The sequence below is a fragment of the Dermacentor variabilis genome, chromosome 2 (assembly GCF_050947875.1).
Source record: "Dermacentor variabilis isolate Ectoservices chromosome 2, ASM5094787v1, whole genome shotgun sequence".
NCBI lineage: Eukaryota > Metazoa > Arthropoda > Arachnida > Ixodida > Ixodidae > Dermacentor > Dermacentor variabilis.
This window is the reverse complement of record NC_134569.1, coordinates 66,809,168-66,824,541: the sequence shown is the minus strand read 5'-3', so window position 1 is coordinate 66,824,541 and position 15,374 is coordinate 66,809,168. Positions and strand designations below refer to the sequence as shown.

At 43.1% G+C, this 15,374-nt stretch overlaps 1 protein-coding gene across 3 annotated transcripts in view; it reads right to left on the bottom strand.

Annotated features, from left to right (window-relative positions):
* The window catches only part of LOC142572028 (myogenesis-regulating glycosidase-like), a 30,347-nt gene that overhangs the window by 7,842 nt on the left and 7,131 nt on the right, over positions 1 to 15,374 (bottom strand). For 2 of the 3 annotated variants that reach the window (XM_075680826.1, XM_075680825.1), the window contains exons 3-6: positions 5,080 to 5,316; positions 3,629 to 4,425; positions 2,760 to 2,910; positions 227 to 433 (exon numbers count right to left, since the gene is read on the bottom strand). In XM_075680826.1, coding sequence (XP_075536941.1) covers positions 227 to 433; positions 2,760 to 2,910; positions 3,629 to 4,425; positions 5,080 to 5,316 — 1,392 coding nt within the window. Of the gene's footprint in view, positions 1 to 226; positions 434 to 2,759; positions 2,911 to 3,628; positions 4,426 to 5,079; positions 5,317 to 13,431; positions 13,610 to 15,374 lie in introns of those variants that run through there. The other variant, XM_075680827.1, reaches the window with a different exon arrangement.

Genomic DNA, 15,374 nt, shown 5'->3' with positions numbered 1-15,374 from the left:
TCTACTATATGAAGTAGTTATCCCATATAAAGTGTCACAGATTAAAAAAAAAAAGCAAATGCTATGCAGAACACACAGAGCGAAAGTTCTATAACTGTACTATACTTGCATAGCTTCTGCAGCATTGTTTGCTAAGTATGAAATCAAGTACTATAGCAGACGTGATGTGCGAGTACTTTTACAACAGTGTGTAGCACATGCAGCTAATGAGACAAGCTGCACTTGCCTTGGGCAGGATGCCCTGCAGTGCAGCCCAAGTGGATGGCTGGGGTGCCAGGGTGACAAATCCTGCACCACCTGGTGTGCCGAGGACAGGGCTGCTGCGGGAAGCAACTTCAAGGTAGCGCCCAAGGAATGCCGATGCCCATCGTCCTTGGCCGTAGGGCAGTGCTCGTGCTTGGCCACCACGAAACACAAAGCCGTCCACTCCAAGCTACAAGTACAGGCACAAAACAACACAAACAAAAGTGGGCTCCAGAATGCATCAATGAAAGATAGGTCATGTTCCTTGGTATTGGCAATGAGTATTGTCTCAGTAATGGCCCGATCAGCATGTCCTAAACCACAGCACTTCCTTTCCTCAAGAACAAAAAGAAAGTCGGAAATACAAGCTTGAAACAGTAAGGTAAAGTGCAGAAGTGATGATAAGTACCCAAAGATAGACTATATATTTGAAGGGCATCTTTACCAAAAAGCAACAAAGAAAGCATCAATTTGAAGACAGATATTAAAACTAAGAATTACGATACTGCAGTTGTCAAAGATGTTGACAACTGGTTTCAAGGTATAATGTGGTAGATCCTCTGTTGCACTTTATAGGGAAGAATAAAGATAAAGCAAGGAGAGAGAAAAGGTAGAGAGGTTAATCAGACAAGCATCCAGTTTGCTTCGCTACACCGACAATAAAGAAAGGGGGAACAGAATGAGGGAGGAAATGAGCACAGCCCCCAGACAGGAGGATACGCACAGGACTATAGTCACTGAAGCCTGTGCTAATAAAAAACTGCCGTAGAGCACGAATAGCTTTCTGCGCCATCGATAGATGTGGCCAGAGTCCAAGAATTTTTTATTCAGAAAATGTTCAAGAGTCCAGTCAGCTAAGGTGCGGTCTGTAAAAAGATGTGCTAGACATCACACTGAGGGCAAGAGCACAGAAGGTGTTCAATAAGCGCTTCAGACCCACAGGCGCCAAACTTTAGTGTATCAGCCATTACAAGCCATAAAGAATAAGGAAATGCATGGATATCTACACACTTAAATTTCAGCACTGACTCGGAAGCCAACCACGGATGAAGTCGATGTCAAGCTTTCACCTATATTTAAACAACTCATGGAAACAGTCCAAGATATTATTATTATTATTATTATTATTATTATTATTATTATTATTATTATTATTATTTTATTTTATTATTACATACGAATGCACCATACCTGTTCCTGGGCGCTATAATTAACATTTTATTGATTGATTGACTGACTGATTAACTGATTGTAAAGAGAGCCAAGTGTTGTTACAGTGATGAGGCCATGCAGTTCTATCCGTAACTGCTGCTACCCTGCTAACTCAAACAGGATTTGCATCATTCGGATTCAACATTGCATTGGATCTCAGTGGCTTTTTAGAATGAAGGCTAGCAGAAATTCTGTGCTGTGCAAATAACACACGCACAAAAGAAAACAGAGAACCCAACTAGAAAAACTACAAACTACAGCAATAGCAACACAGCAAACCAAAACCAAAAGTCAAGGATGGTGATGCACGCTTGCTGGTGCACCATCTTGGACTACTAGGGCAACACAAACAAGACAAGGACATGAGAACAGCCTCTTAGCTACATGTCTCTGTGTTTGTGTCCTTTTCTCGTGTCATCTCATTAGCACTATACTAGTATTCTAAATCCAGAATGCTTTAAACTTTAACACTTGCAGTTATGCAAGTGGCAATTGGTCTTTTGGAGCAGCTTTGGGAACAGGAAATACTGCAGTTTGGAGCACGAATCTATGCTTTTTTAGCAGAACGAATTGCTATTTGGAGCAAGAAAACTATGTTTAGGAAAAGTAACTTCTCTGATGCAAAGAGGAAGCCCTGCATGCAGTTAAAAAAGAAAGAACTCTGTATAAGTTGGTACTTTCTCAGAAACTGCATTCATTATCTATTACACTAAGATGCAAGTCTTTTTCTGGAACTTGCCATTATATTTCTTAAAATTATATATAAGAAGATGACAATAAATGCAGATTTAACCCTAATTCAAGGTTAATTCTGCAATTTCATAAAAAGTTAGTTCCCCCACGCTGTCCTTGGCTTCGCTATCCATTTCATATGTTACAATGTATCATTTGTCAAACTCATGTTCACAAGTTGAATACATATAGCCACCCAATTCTTCAATAATATGGCAGGAACATTGTGTCTTCGCACATTAATAATTATACAAGATGATAAGGTCGTGCAATTAAAGTGCATGCTTGTAGTCACAAAACATGGTCTGCTAGACTGCTCTATTGAAAAGAGCGAAACGAGTAAAGGCCGTGTTTCAATCATCAAACGTGTGTAACTCTGCTATTACAGCACCATTTCGAAAAATTCTCGCAGGTACATGTTCGCTGCAGACTCATGCACAACTGCACCACCACAACTAAGTTTCTATCTCTGAGTGGTTTGGGGCCCTTTAAGGTGCAGTTTGGTGCAATTGGCGCAGCACTTCCGTCAATGACTTGCAACACCTTCGAAATAAGCAAAGGTGTTATCTTACCGTCCTGTTCAGTTCTCTAAGCTGCTCTAGGAACCAATCAGCAGCCCGCTCCTCAAATAGGTTGACCACAGCACAAAGGCTGCCATTCCAGCGGGTCAGCAGTGGAACCTTGCTCTGGTCAGCCAGAAGGTACTCTCCATCCATAGCAGCCCTGGATGCAAAATAAATGTCTCTAAACATAAAAACGCTCTGTTACTCTTTCTTAACTCTCGCTGCATAACTCTGGATGCAAAAACGTCACTTATTGGTAAAGGAAATGAAGGACAAATTTCCCTTTTTGAATCTCTTTCGAAAGCAACAGTACAGTGCAGCACAGTAGTATCATCATAGGTGTCATAGTCCATGTGCATATTTGCATCTTCTTGTGCGAAGAAAGGACAGAAAAGTTAGATCAATATTGTTTACTTATATTCAGATGCAATGCAACTCATCTTCATTTGTAAGCGGTTACCTGGCATTGGCCAGGCGATGCCAAAATCTATAAAATCGCAGGGGGACAGTGGAGGAAAGCTAGTGGTGTTGCCACTTGCCTTTCATTTTTGTCTTTTCTGAGATACTACCAGGCTTCCACTCCATGGTAAATTCACTTATTTTCAATTCCAGGAGCACAACCTGCCAGTCTGCCTTGTTTCTCCTATATATAGTGTTCCTCTAACAACATATAAATTCCATAGCAGTATTAAAAACAAAACTTAACAAGGCCAGTCATTTAAAAGATTTTTCATACAGCACAGCCACCATACAAGTGTGGTTTAATTGACCCCACAAATTGCAAGTGGAAAGACACTTTCAAAAACAGCATAACATATGTTGTAAATCATATCTGACAACATATGCGATGGTACTGAAACGTACACGTGCACACGCACCTGAAGTTGTTAGAGTTGAGGCAGAAGTAGGGATGTACGTCCAACAAAACCTTGTTTCCCTTGTTATGGAGAATGCGGACAATCTCTGCCGGATGCGGGAATGCATCCTTCCAGAAAGTCAGGTCACCTTGAGTGCGCTGCCAGCCATCACGAATCAATACAAAGCCACCATTGAAACCATGGTTCACGAACCGGTTGGCATACTCATGCACAGTTGCTTGCGTCAAATTGCCATCCTCACCAGGCCTAGGCACTAGTACTGGATGCCTGACAAAGACTTCCTCTGCAGCTGTGAAATTGTTGAGCTCGGGACGGCGTGGTGCAGATGCCCTGTGAATGGCCAACACATCAGGTCCCGTGCATAGCGTGTAGTTTAGCTCCTCCTTCGCGGCCAGGCAGAGTCGTTCACTGCCAGAAGCATTGAAGCTGAACATCAACGCCTGATTGGGACTTGCCAAAATTGATACCCCACGTGACGACAGCCAGTATGGCTCTAACACAGAACCTAGCGGGTCAGCGCGACCCGTTTCAAAGGCCATAGTGTTGAGCTGAAGATTTGCAAGTGGCCAGCTCAGGTTTGCCACTTCGCCCATGCCAAACCAGTGGGCGCCCGTAAGGTCGTAACAATCCACCAGTTCCGTATGCACGCTCGCAGCCCGCCAGTGCACTTCATAGCAGGCTATTTCACCCTGCATGGGTGCAACCCGCATCTCGAGACGAGCACGATACTTCCACTCATAGCAGTAGCCGAGGTGCAGGACAGGGCAGATGTGTGCTTCCAGAGCTGGAGGGATCACCTGTAAATGATTATTTGTGCTGTTTAGGTGCTGCTCTGGCATAAATGCTCCAACCTGCAGATCTTGAGTAAGCAGTTTCAAGTAGTTCACAAAAGTTTCAAATTTCACAAAAGCAGCAGCCATTTGCTAAATCACAATAAGTTTGAGTTTAAAGTGTAAAGGCTAGTGATCCAAATGATGACACAGACCAGTTTACAATATGATGCAACATTGCCAGTGTTTTTGTGATATTTCAAGCATGTGGGTAGAAGCCAAATAGCCATGTGCTATGCTGCATGCCTGAACATTTCTGTTATCAATTTTACCTGAAGCTACTGGATTTTTAAGTGTGGGGCAACACCATTAGTGAAGCTACATAAAACAGCATCTATCTGACTTTCTTATTCTATTGAAATCAAAACTGAACAATTGAAAACTGACCATTTCATTACTTTTTTTACAAAGGTTTGGTGCCAAACACATTCAGTGAGTGGCTACCATGTTACTTCGGTTGCTGTAACATGGCACTCAGAAAATCTATTTCACAAGCCAATAGGTTGGAAATATCTAGAGCAGACATCACTGCAACTCTATTTAAGCAATGCAAAGTTTGATTTCAAGAAATGCAGTAAGCGTACCCTTGCAGATGAGCATGGAAAGCATGAAAGCGGTCACCTGGCCAAGCTCTCCCTGAAGCAGAGTGCGGCCTCCACGATCAAGCAAGCGCAGCCTTCGTGTCTGAGGATCAAAGTCAGACTTGGTGGAGAGTCGGGTGGCCTCCTGGAATGCCTCGTGCAGGTGCCATGTCAGGACCACCACACTCACTATGCTGAGGAAGAGCACAGCCAGGACAAGCCGGAACCGGAATTCTGGCGTCCGGCTCTGGCGCACCAGAGCCAGGGCCTTGGCTGCCTGCAAAGCAAGTAACTACATTGTCAGTACAGCTATGAGGCAACAAAGAGCTTGTATGTGCAATAACAATAACAACAACTTACAGGGAGGGTTTTACATCTCAAAGCTGTGCAGTGGGCTATGACAAGTGCCATGCTGTCGGTTCTCACAATATTACTTTTGATCAACTGGGGTTCCTTACCATACATTTATACCTAAGTGCATCAAAATGCAGCAGCTGTGGCTCAGAATAGAAACTAAGTCCTCACAGCAGAATCCCAAAGCCAACAAACAGCTGTTGCAGCTACTTAAGTGCACACATATGGCACTCCATAACAGAATGAACCTGCTCACCTTTATGAAACTGAGCTGCAATATCTTGTGCAAGAACAGCATACGAGTAGTGAAAGTACACACCTATAAGGTATTTGGTAGAGCACAATAAGGGAAATTAGTGCAAAATCAACAAATCTGTGTATGTGGTAGCTGCCTTTCCACCTTGTGCTTCATGAAAATTCTGTGGTCTGACTTAGTTGGTGGCACAGGAGTATACATGTCAGTTTCTACTACAGCCCACAAAGGCATATAACATTTATCATGGACATGTGAATGTTTACATAATACAATAATACCAAATTAGGTGCAGGACACATACTATACAAGGAAAAAAGAAAGAAGATTGTAGTACTGGTACAGCAGCTTATAAACACGCAAAAAAATTTGTGCAGAAGCCAAAAGCTCAATGTTCTCTAACAAACAACCCAAAGATGGAGTTTATTGCCAAACAGCATGAACAGATTTTCAATATTATGTCCTGCGACAAAAACTAAATTAACAAGTAAATAAACCGCACTTTGTGGATCCATGGTACATTTCATTTATTGATTGGTTGATTTATTGAACTCAAAGGGAGGGACAGAGAGGGAGGGGGGGATGAAAGGCAGCAAGGTTAGCTAGACTTTGTTCAGTTTGTACTGGCAGCCAGGAATGGGAGAATGAAAGAAAGAGAGAAGACAGGAGTTAATATTAATCACGCGCACTAGATGATAGGTTCTTTTGTGCACCTAAGTCTAAGTACACAAGTGTTCTTGCATTCAGCCCCCTTTGGAATGCTGCTGCCATAGCCAAGGATTGAGATGACCTTGCCATGGCAGATTTCAAATACAAAAATATTTGTGTAATAATAAGAAAAATTCACAGGGTTTCACATCTCAAGGCTGCCCCCTAGGGGCAGCAAGGAATGTTGCACTGGAGGGCTCCAGATCAGTTGTAATCATGCGGAGTTCTTTAAACCTTACACTGCCACTTCCAAGATAACTCAGGCACCTGCCCTCACACAGCCCCTGCCACCCCCCAAGTATACTTGTTCTTGTGTTTTCAGCAGACTCCCTGCCTCTCCAGAAGCAACTACTGCAAAATACATAGCGTATCTGTTGCGCCATCTATGGAGAGGTCATCTGAACACACAAAACTTGTTAAATTTCTCACAGCAGATAGAGCAAATGTCTCTACCTGCTGTCTGGACAGGACATCCATGGCGAACCAGTGTGACATGTTCGTCTGCATTATGACAGACGAAGGAATTATTAATTTTTAAATGAATTTTGAAATAGGAGAAAATGATGATGAACAACTAGCTTCTATGTAGCACAAAATGTGCACTCACGAAGAGAGAGAGAGGAAAAATATAGCAGACGCTGAGGTGCAATCGGGTGGTCAAAAAGAAACTAAAGAAAAAGGGTAAGCCAATGTAAAAAGGCACAGCCTTTTTCTGAAAATTGAATTTACATTTCTTTGGCTAAAAACAATCGAATATTAAAGAAGAGACTGAAAGTTGACCTTCGCATACTGAAATTCATGCCCAAACTATAATAAATATGATGTCCAAGTGATGTGACGAAATTCATGGTATCTTTTTGCATGCATTCCAGATGGCTTTTGCATAGGTAGCATTCCCAGAAAATTACTATGCTGACTCACATTCAAATGCAATACAAGCTTCCTTTGGAAAAGAAAAAGCTTTCTTGAGTAGATGCTTTCAAGGTCCACGACGTGATGAGGAGCTGGTGCAGAATTTTCAAAGTGACGTTTTTATAAGTGTTTATTTTCTGCACGCTTTATGGCCAGCTAAAGTCTGCTAGAGGCAAGATTGATCTACCTAGCATGCAAGAATACTCATTTTTGATGTGCCTTTAACATGCACTGAAGTGTCAGTATACAGGTGTTTTTGATGTCTGCCACCATCACCATAAAGCTGATGTGACTTGAAATCAACCCCATGAATTATATCTCAGTGAAATCATGGCATAGTTATCGAGTCGCTATGTTTTCAGAAACACTTTCTAACTGCACTTCCCTCACATACAACACTATGTGAAACATGTAACATAGTATTAAGTAAGGGAAAGAAAAGAGCAGTCAACACATGACAAGAAAGATGGCTATGCATATACTGGAGGTCCATGTACAACAAATTCATCGAAATGTATTACCTATTGTGCAACACCAACAACATTACATTTTAGCATGGCTTAGAACACTGAACATTATAAAGTCTGCATATGAAAAATAGCAAAACGGCTCCTCCTACAACACATCATCGTCATCATCATCATCTGCCTAGTTACGCCCACTGCAGGGCAAAGGCCTCTCCCATACTTCTCCAACTACCCCGGTCATGTACTAATTGTGGCCATGTTGTCCCTGCAAACGTCTTAATGTCATCCGCCCACCTAACTTTCTGCCGCCCCCTGCTACGCATCCCTTCCCTTGGAATCCAGTCCGTAACCCTTAGTGACCATCGGTTATCTTCCCTCCTCATTACATGTCCGGCCCATGCCCATTTCTTTTTCTTGATTTCAACTAAGATGTCGTTTACCCGCGTTTGTTGCCTCACCCAATCTGCTCTTTTCTTATCCCTTAACGTCACACCCATCATTCTTCTTTCCATAGCTCGTTGCGTCGTCCTCAATTTCAGCAGAACCCTTTTCGTAAGTCTCCAGGTTTCTGCCCCATATGTGAGTACTGGTAACACACAGCTGTTATACACTTTCCTTTTGAGGGATAGTGGCAACCTGCTGTTCATGATTTGAGAATGCCTCCCAAACGCACCCCAGCCCATTCTTATTCTTCTGGTTATTTCAGTCTCATGATCCGGATCCGTGGTCACTACATGCCCTAAGTAGATGTAGTCCCTTACTCCTTCCAGTGCTTCGCTACCTATCGTAAACTGCTGTTCTCTTCCGAGCCTGTTAAACATTACTTTAGTTTTCTGCAGATTAATTTTCAGACCCACCCTTCTGCTTTGCCTCTCCAGGTCAGTGAGCATGCATTGCAATTGGTCTCCTGAGTTACTAAGCAAGGCAATATCATCAGCGAATCGCAAGTTGCTAAGGTATTCTCCATCAACTTTTATCCCCAATTCTTCCCACTCCAGGCCTCTGAATACCTCCTGTAAACATGCTGTGAATAGCATTGGAGATATCGTATCTCCCTGTCTGACGCCTTTCTTTATAGGGATTTTGTTGCTTTCTTTGTGGAGGACTACGGTGGCTGTGGAGCCGCTATAGATATCTTCCAGTATCTTTACATATGGCTCATCTACACCCTGATTCCGTAATGCCTCCATGACTGCTGAGGTTTCGACTGAATCAAACGCTTTCTCGTAATCAATGAAAGCTATATATAACGGTTGGTTATATTCTGCACATTTCTCTATCACTTGATTGATAGTGTGAATATGGTCTATTGTTGAGTAGCCTTTCCGGAATCCTGCCTCGGAATCCTGCCTCTAAGGAACACCTTAGACAGAAGTCTAAGGTGTTCCTGATTCTATTTGCGATTACCTTAGTAAATACTTTGTAGGCAACGGACAGTAAGCTGATCGGTCTATAATTTTTCAAGTCTTTGGCGTCCCCTTTCTTATGGATTAGGATTATGTTAGCGTTCTTCCAAGATTCCGGTACGCTCGAGGTTATGAGGCATTGCGTATACAGGGTGGCCAGTTTCTCTAGAACAATCTGACCACCATCCTTCAACAAATCTGCTGTTACCTGATCCTCCCCGGCTGCCTTCCCCCTTTGCATAGCTCCTAAGGCTTTCTTTACTTCTTCTGGCGTTACCTGTGGGATTTCGAATTCCTCTAGGCTATTCTCTCTTCCACTATCGTCGTGGGTGCCACTGGTACTGTATAAATCTCTATAGAACTCCTCAGCCACTTGAACTATCTCATCCATATTAGTAACGATATTGCTGGCTTTGTCTCTTAACGCACACGTCTGATTCTTGCCTATTCCTAGTTTCTTCTTCACTGTTTTTAGGCTTCCTCCGTTCCTGAGAGCCTGTTCAATTCTATCCATATTATAGTTCCTGATGTCCGCTGTCTTACGCTTGTTGATTAACTTAGAAAGTTCTGCCAGTTCTATTCTAGCTGTAGGGTTAGAGGCTTTCATACATTGGCGTTTCTTGATCAGATCTTTCGTCTCCTGCGATAGCTTACTGGTTTCCTGTCTAACGGAGTTACCACCGACTTCTATTGCGCACTCCTTAATGGTTCCCATGAGATAGTCGTTCATTGCTTCAACACTAAGGTCCTCTTCCTGAGTTAAAGCCGAATACCTGTTCTGTAGCTTGATCTGGAATTCCTCTAGTTTCCCTCTTACCGCTAATTCATTGATTGGCTTCTTGTGTACCAGTTTCTTCCGTTCCCTCCTCAAGTCTAGGCTAATTCGAGTTCTTACCATCCGATGGTCACTGCAGCGTACCTTGCCGAGTACGTCTACATCTTGTATGATGCCAGGGTTCGCGCAGAGTATGAAGTCGATTTCATTTCTAGTCTCACCATTCGGGCTCCTCCACGTCCACTTTCGACTAACCCGCTTGCGGAAAAAGGTGTTCATTATCCGCATATTATTCTGTTCTGCAAACTCTACTAATAATTCTCCTCTGCTATTCCTAGAGCCTATGCCATATTCCCCCACTGACTTGTCTCCAGCCTGCTTCTTGCCTACCCTGGCATTGAAGTCGCCCATCAGTATAGTGTATTTTGTTTTGACTTTACCCATCGCCGATTCCACGTCTTCATAAAAGCTTTCGACTTCCTGGTCATCATGACTGCATGTAGGGGCATAGACTTGTACCACCTTCAATTTGTGCCTCTTATTAAGTTTCACAACAAGACCTGCCACCCTCTCGTTAATGCTATAGAATTCCTGTATGTTACCAGCTATTTCCTTATTAATCAGGAATCCGACTCCTAGTTCTCGCCTCTCCGCTAAGCCCCGGTAACACAGTACATGCCCGCTTTTTAGCACTGTATATGCTTCTTTTGTCCTCCTAACCTCACTGAGCCCTATTATATCCCATTTACTACCCTCTAATTCCTCCAATAATACTGCTAGACTCGCCTCACTAGATAGCGTTCTAACGTTAAACGTTGCCAGGTTCAGATTCCAATGGCGGCCTGTCCGGAGCCAGGTATTCTTAGCACCCTCTGCAGCGTTACAGATCTGACCGCCGCCGTGGTCAGTTGCTTCGCGGCTGCTGGGGACTGAGGGCCGGGGTTTGATTGTTGTATTCATATAGGAGGTTGTGGCCAAGTACTGCACCAGGGTGGCCAATCCTGCTCTGGTGAGAGAGTGCGTTACCGGTTCTGGTCACCGGCATCAGGCCGCACTCCAGGCCTGTTTGTGCAATTTCTCAACACACGTAGATATACAACACAGATATAGATAAATATCTAGATTTATATCAGTTCTTTTTTTTTACAATGGTATCATTTGTGTTGAAATAATTACAATGTTTGGTCATGTTTCTCTTTCCCCATCATTTCTTTCTCAGGCACACATGCTAAGTGGAAGGAGAACAAGTTGTGGGGATTCAGATGTGCCTGACGCCTTTGCATGGGCATTTCGCCTCTTCTGCCATCCCTAAACGTCCCCCTTTCCACCCACGATGGTTTTTTGGGACGGCTTTTGCCACAAACCAGCTTGCGGTGGTAGTGCTCACGCTGTTGGCTGCGGTGACACAACTGGTAAAGTGAGTACGGGAGAGACTTCTCCGGGACATTACTCGGTATGGACACATTTTTGCTCTTGTCCACCAGCCCCTTCGTTTAGGCATCATTCGGACTTGAGCTCATCTGCGATGCCTTGCACTCACAATGAGCACGTACCTTGTGCTGCTCCTTTTCCAAACGCTAAGCCAAAGGTGCCTAGTGCATGCACATATTTACTACGCTGAGCCACACTTATCGGAGGCCCAAGCTAATGGAGATTGGCCTAGCTCTCATGAGTGGGCCCACTGGTTATGCGAGAGCAAGCAGCATAGCTGCGGAGACACTTTTCTCTAGTGGCATGTCGCAAGGAGCCATTCTCCCACAGTGATGTGCTAGCAGAGCTCCTTTTTGTATTTTTCGCCTTCGGCATGTGGGATCCCCTTTGATTCCCACACTGGCTCGGGTTGCGACCGGGCATTTGTGCAGCGCTGGGCATCACGGGAGCTAAACTGTTGATGTTAACTTAGGGCAACGCAATAATGTATTTTCTCGTTGCCCAAGCAATACTGTATTGTTCGTTGCCCCCTGCGCAGTGGCGCGCTAGTGTATGTGAGGCAACGGCTGACACGGCCCTGAGCCTAGCTAAGCTTGAACCTGCGGTGATCAGTACTCCTTTGAGATACAAGACCCCAACAAGGTGCAAGAAGTTTTGAGCTGTCTTCGACCCTGTTTTTAATTACAACTACACAAGTTCCAACTAATGTTGTAGAAACAAAGAACATTTTCCAGACCGCCTTCACACCACATGCGCAAAAAGCTGTGCAATGCAGTGGCCATGCTTAAAGGAAGACTTCACAAGACCATGGGGCTGCTATGCACACTCTACTACTGTATGTCCATTGACATTTTTGCAGCACAGTAATAGGAACTGAGCCTAATAATGTGTTAGTGCATGTCATGTAGCCTACTGCTTTCTCTGTAAATATTTAAAGCTTGCTTTTGGAAGTCAATCACAAGGTACAATAAATGTGGTGCATCCTTTCCTTTTTTTTTCGTAACTTCATCCAAATGCATAGTAAAGCAACTACCAAAAGATGCTGTTACACACTAGCCTGCCCTTATTCAGTACTATGTGCAAACGTATCGGAGTATAATTGTTACTGTCATCAACTCCTTTGTGCTAAAATGAAGCCAAATTTCATGCGGTATAGATATAATTGCATTTCCTTAAGCAAACCTATATCTTATTGGAGTGCCTACACAAAGGCGGCAAAATAAATACCATTCAATTGTTCAGACATGCTGAGGTCTAAGAAAAATATTTCATCAAATACGAAACCTTGTCATGAAGGGAAGACACTATGTTTGTTATCCTCTGCTTCAGTTATTCCTTTTTAATAAAAGAGCAGCCTAAAAAGGAGAACAATACTCAAAACCCAAAGCACAAAACTGAAATGTTGTGCACATTCCTATTCACCAGGCAAAACAAGACAATGAAACATTTATCGAAAATAGATGCTGGAAACAGGAAAGAAAGAAAGGGTAGAAAAAGAAAGGAAAGAAACTGTACTTCGACACATTGTCTACCTCAGATTAAACACTGAAAAACAGTTAATACACATTAAGTTTGCACATTATGCATTTCAAAGGCAAAAAAATTAAAGAAAATCCACTCTGTAATAAAATTCCATGTTACTAAATTAGTTCTTCAAAATATCCTTACTTGACCAGCTAAAGATTTTGCTCAAGCTCCATCCAAGCAAACCCTAAGGTAGAGCTGTTTTACAGTCATTGAGATACTCCCAATTCAATTTAGCATTTAATTTAACCTAACGTAACCAACAAAACCTTCTAAAGGAAGACATCCCATTCAATTAAATAATAAACAGTTCAGCTAATGAAATCATACTGTCAACATGTACATAGTACAGGTAATTTTAATGAAAGTAATTTGTGACATTTAAAAATAAGTAAGTGCCATGTTGCATGAGTGATCCCAGTAAAAAAACACCTAGGTCCAGTAAGGTCTACAGGATATCCCTGCAAAGGTCAACAATTTATTCTAGTCTTTAGGCATTACAGTAAAGCCACAGTTCTGCTAAGCAGGCACTAAAATGAAGCTGCATGCTCACAGTACAGACCTTTCGTGAAAACCAGTAAGAGCACCCCATCGCCAAAGAAGAAGAGAAAGAGGAAGAGAGGAAAGCAGCTAGGCACTGGTGTTACAGCTGTGCAAAGGTTTCCATTATAGTGCTGCGCATAGCCTCCCAGAGCACGACGGAGACAGTGCAACAAGAGGTCCACCGAGCCGCCCTTGTGCACACTGCGAAGGCAGCTCTCTGTGCGTTTCGTTTGCCGACACATGCCCTGGACAGATGCCAACTCAGATGAGCTTGCCCAAGGCATCACTTTCAAAAAAACAATGAACCAGTGAAACAGCCCAGCGTCGGGGTGCCAAGTTCCAATTCTATAAAGAAAACTAAACAAAAATATTAAGCCAGCGAAGACGTCGCACGGGGACAGGTGCCCATCCTCTTTTCCCCCTCCCGTAGTGCTGAAATGAACTAAAGGCGACCTCTTTGCACAAAACAGAAAGAACGTACAAGCTTGCGAATGTGTGCTTGCTGCTAGACTGAACTCTACCATACCTTTGGAACCTTTTCATTTATTGAGTGGTTGGAGGTAGTGTAAATCAGTGTCAGTGCTTTCGAAGTGTTAGTTCGGGCACTCTGGTTTGAGGACTCTACTTCCCGAAATGAGCTATGTTTGCTTTACGCAGCCTACATATGCTAAACAAGGCCACTTGAATCACGTCTGCCATGTTCAGGTTAAATTTGACGGCGCCTGTGCAAACACATGCACTTAAAGGGATACTAAAGGTAAATACTAAGTAAAGCTAAAGTGATAGATTTGTGCCACAGAATCTCTAAGACATGAATATTACCATGAACAGAGTCTCAATAACCAAGAAATTGAGGCAAATGCAGGACATGATTACAGAATCCCCCCGGGACATTGAAGTACTTGCCCGATGACGAAAGCACTCAGTTAAGTTCTGTCACTAGTACTCAACCACTCGTTGCAAAAAACATCCTTATATTTTATTATAAGACGAGATAAAATGCTACTTATCCAGTTTTATTTCACTTTTAGAAAAAAGAACTCGTTGAAATCACCCTTGTTTTCATTTTCGCTTGACTTCACGCCGCCCACACTTTCATGTTTCAGTAGTGTCGTTATCGGGGAAGTGCTGTGCTGGTTTTGCTAGTTTGCAAAACTCGTACTAACTGCAAGCAGCAGAGAATTCAACTTCTACTATGCCATGTCGCAGGATGCCCGAACAGTCTGCTCCACTTGACCAAAAAGCAACTGCAGTGGCGAATCCACTGCTCTGTCTTGGCTCAATACCGCCATCTGTCGGGCGCCGTTTTGCTCACCGATGGCAGCAATGGGTGGTGATGGCATATGCAATGTCACCACTTCCCCGGTTGGGTGGCGGGAAATTTGAATTTTGGAAAAGGTATTCGGATCCTTCAGATGCAATTTTTTCATAAACTAAGTCTTTTCTTGGCACTAAACAAGCGTTATGAGGTTTCTGGTATTTACAGTCCACGTCAATATAGTATTTGCCTTTGGTGTCCTTTTAAGAAGTGCTTCACACTTGCGCCTACTGACCGTGAGACTAATTCCAGGCACAAACAATACAAATTGATCAGTATGTGAATACATTTCACCGTCATTCACAAACTGCTTTATGTAAACACAGCAACAGTGATACATGAATATATTCAGATGACCCTTTGTCTTTTTCTGAAGCATCAGGATGCAACAATTAAATATCGTAAGTTGAAAAATATGGAAAGGATAAGTTGCTCAGCCATACCACTCTAGCAAGGCAGATATATGTGTCTATACATATGTGTCTTTTATTGTTTCCTGCTCCCAGAACATGCTGCTGCCCTCCTTGAAACGCTGCTTTCTGCTGCTGTCGGCAGACGGCGACACAAGTTTATGCTTTCGCTGCCATGGCAGGAGCTCACAGTCTAATAAGTGCAGGCAAATTTGCACTTTTTTCTTAAAAACC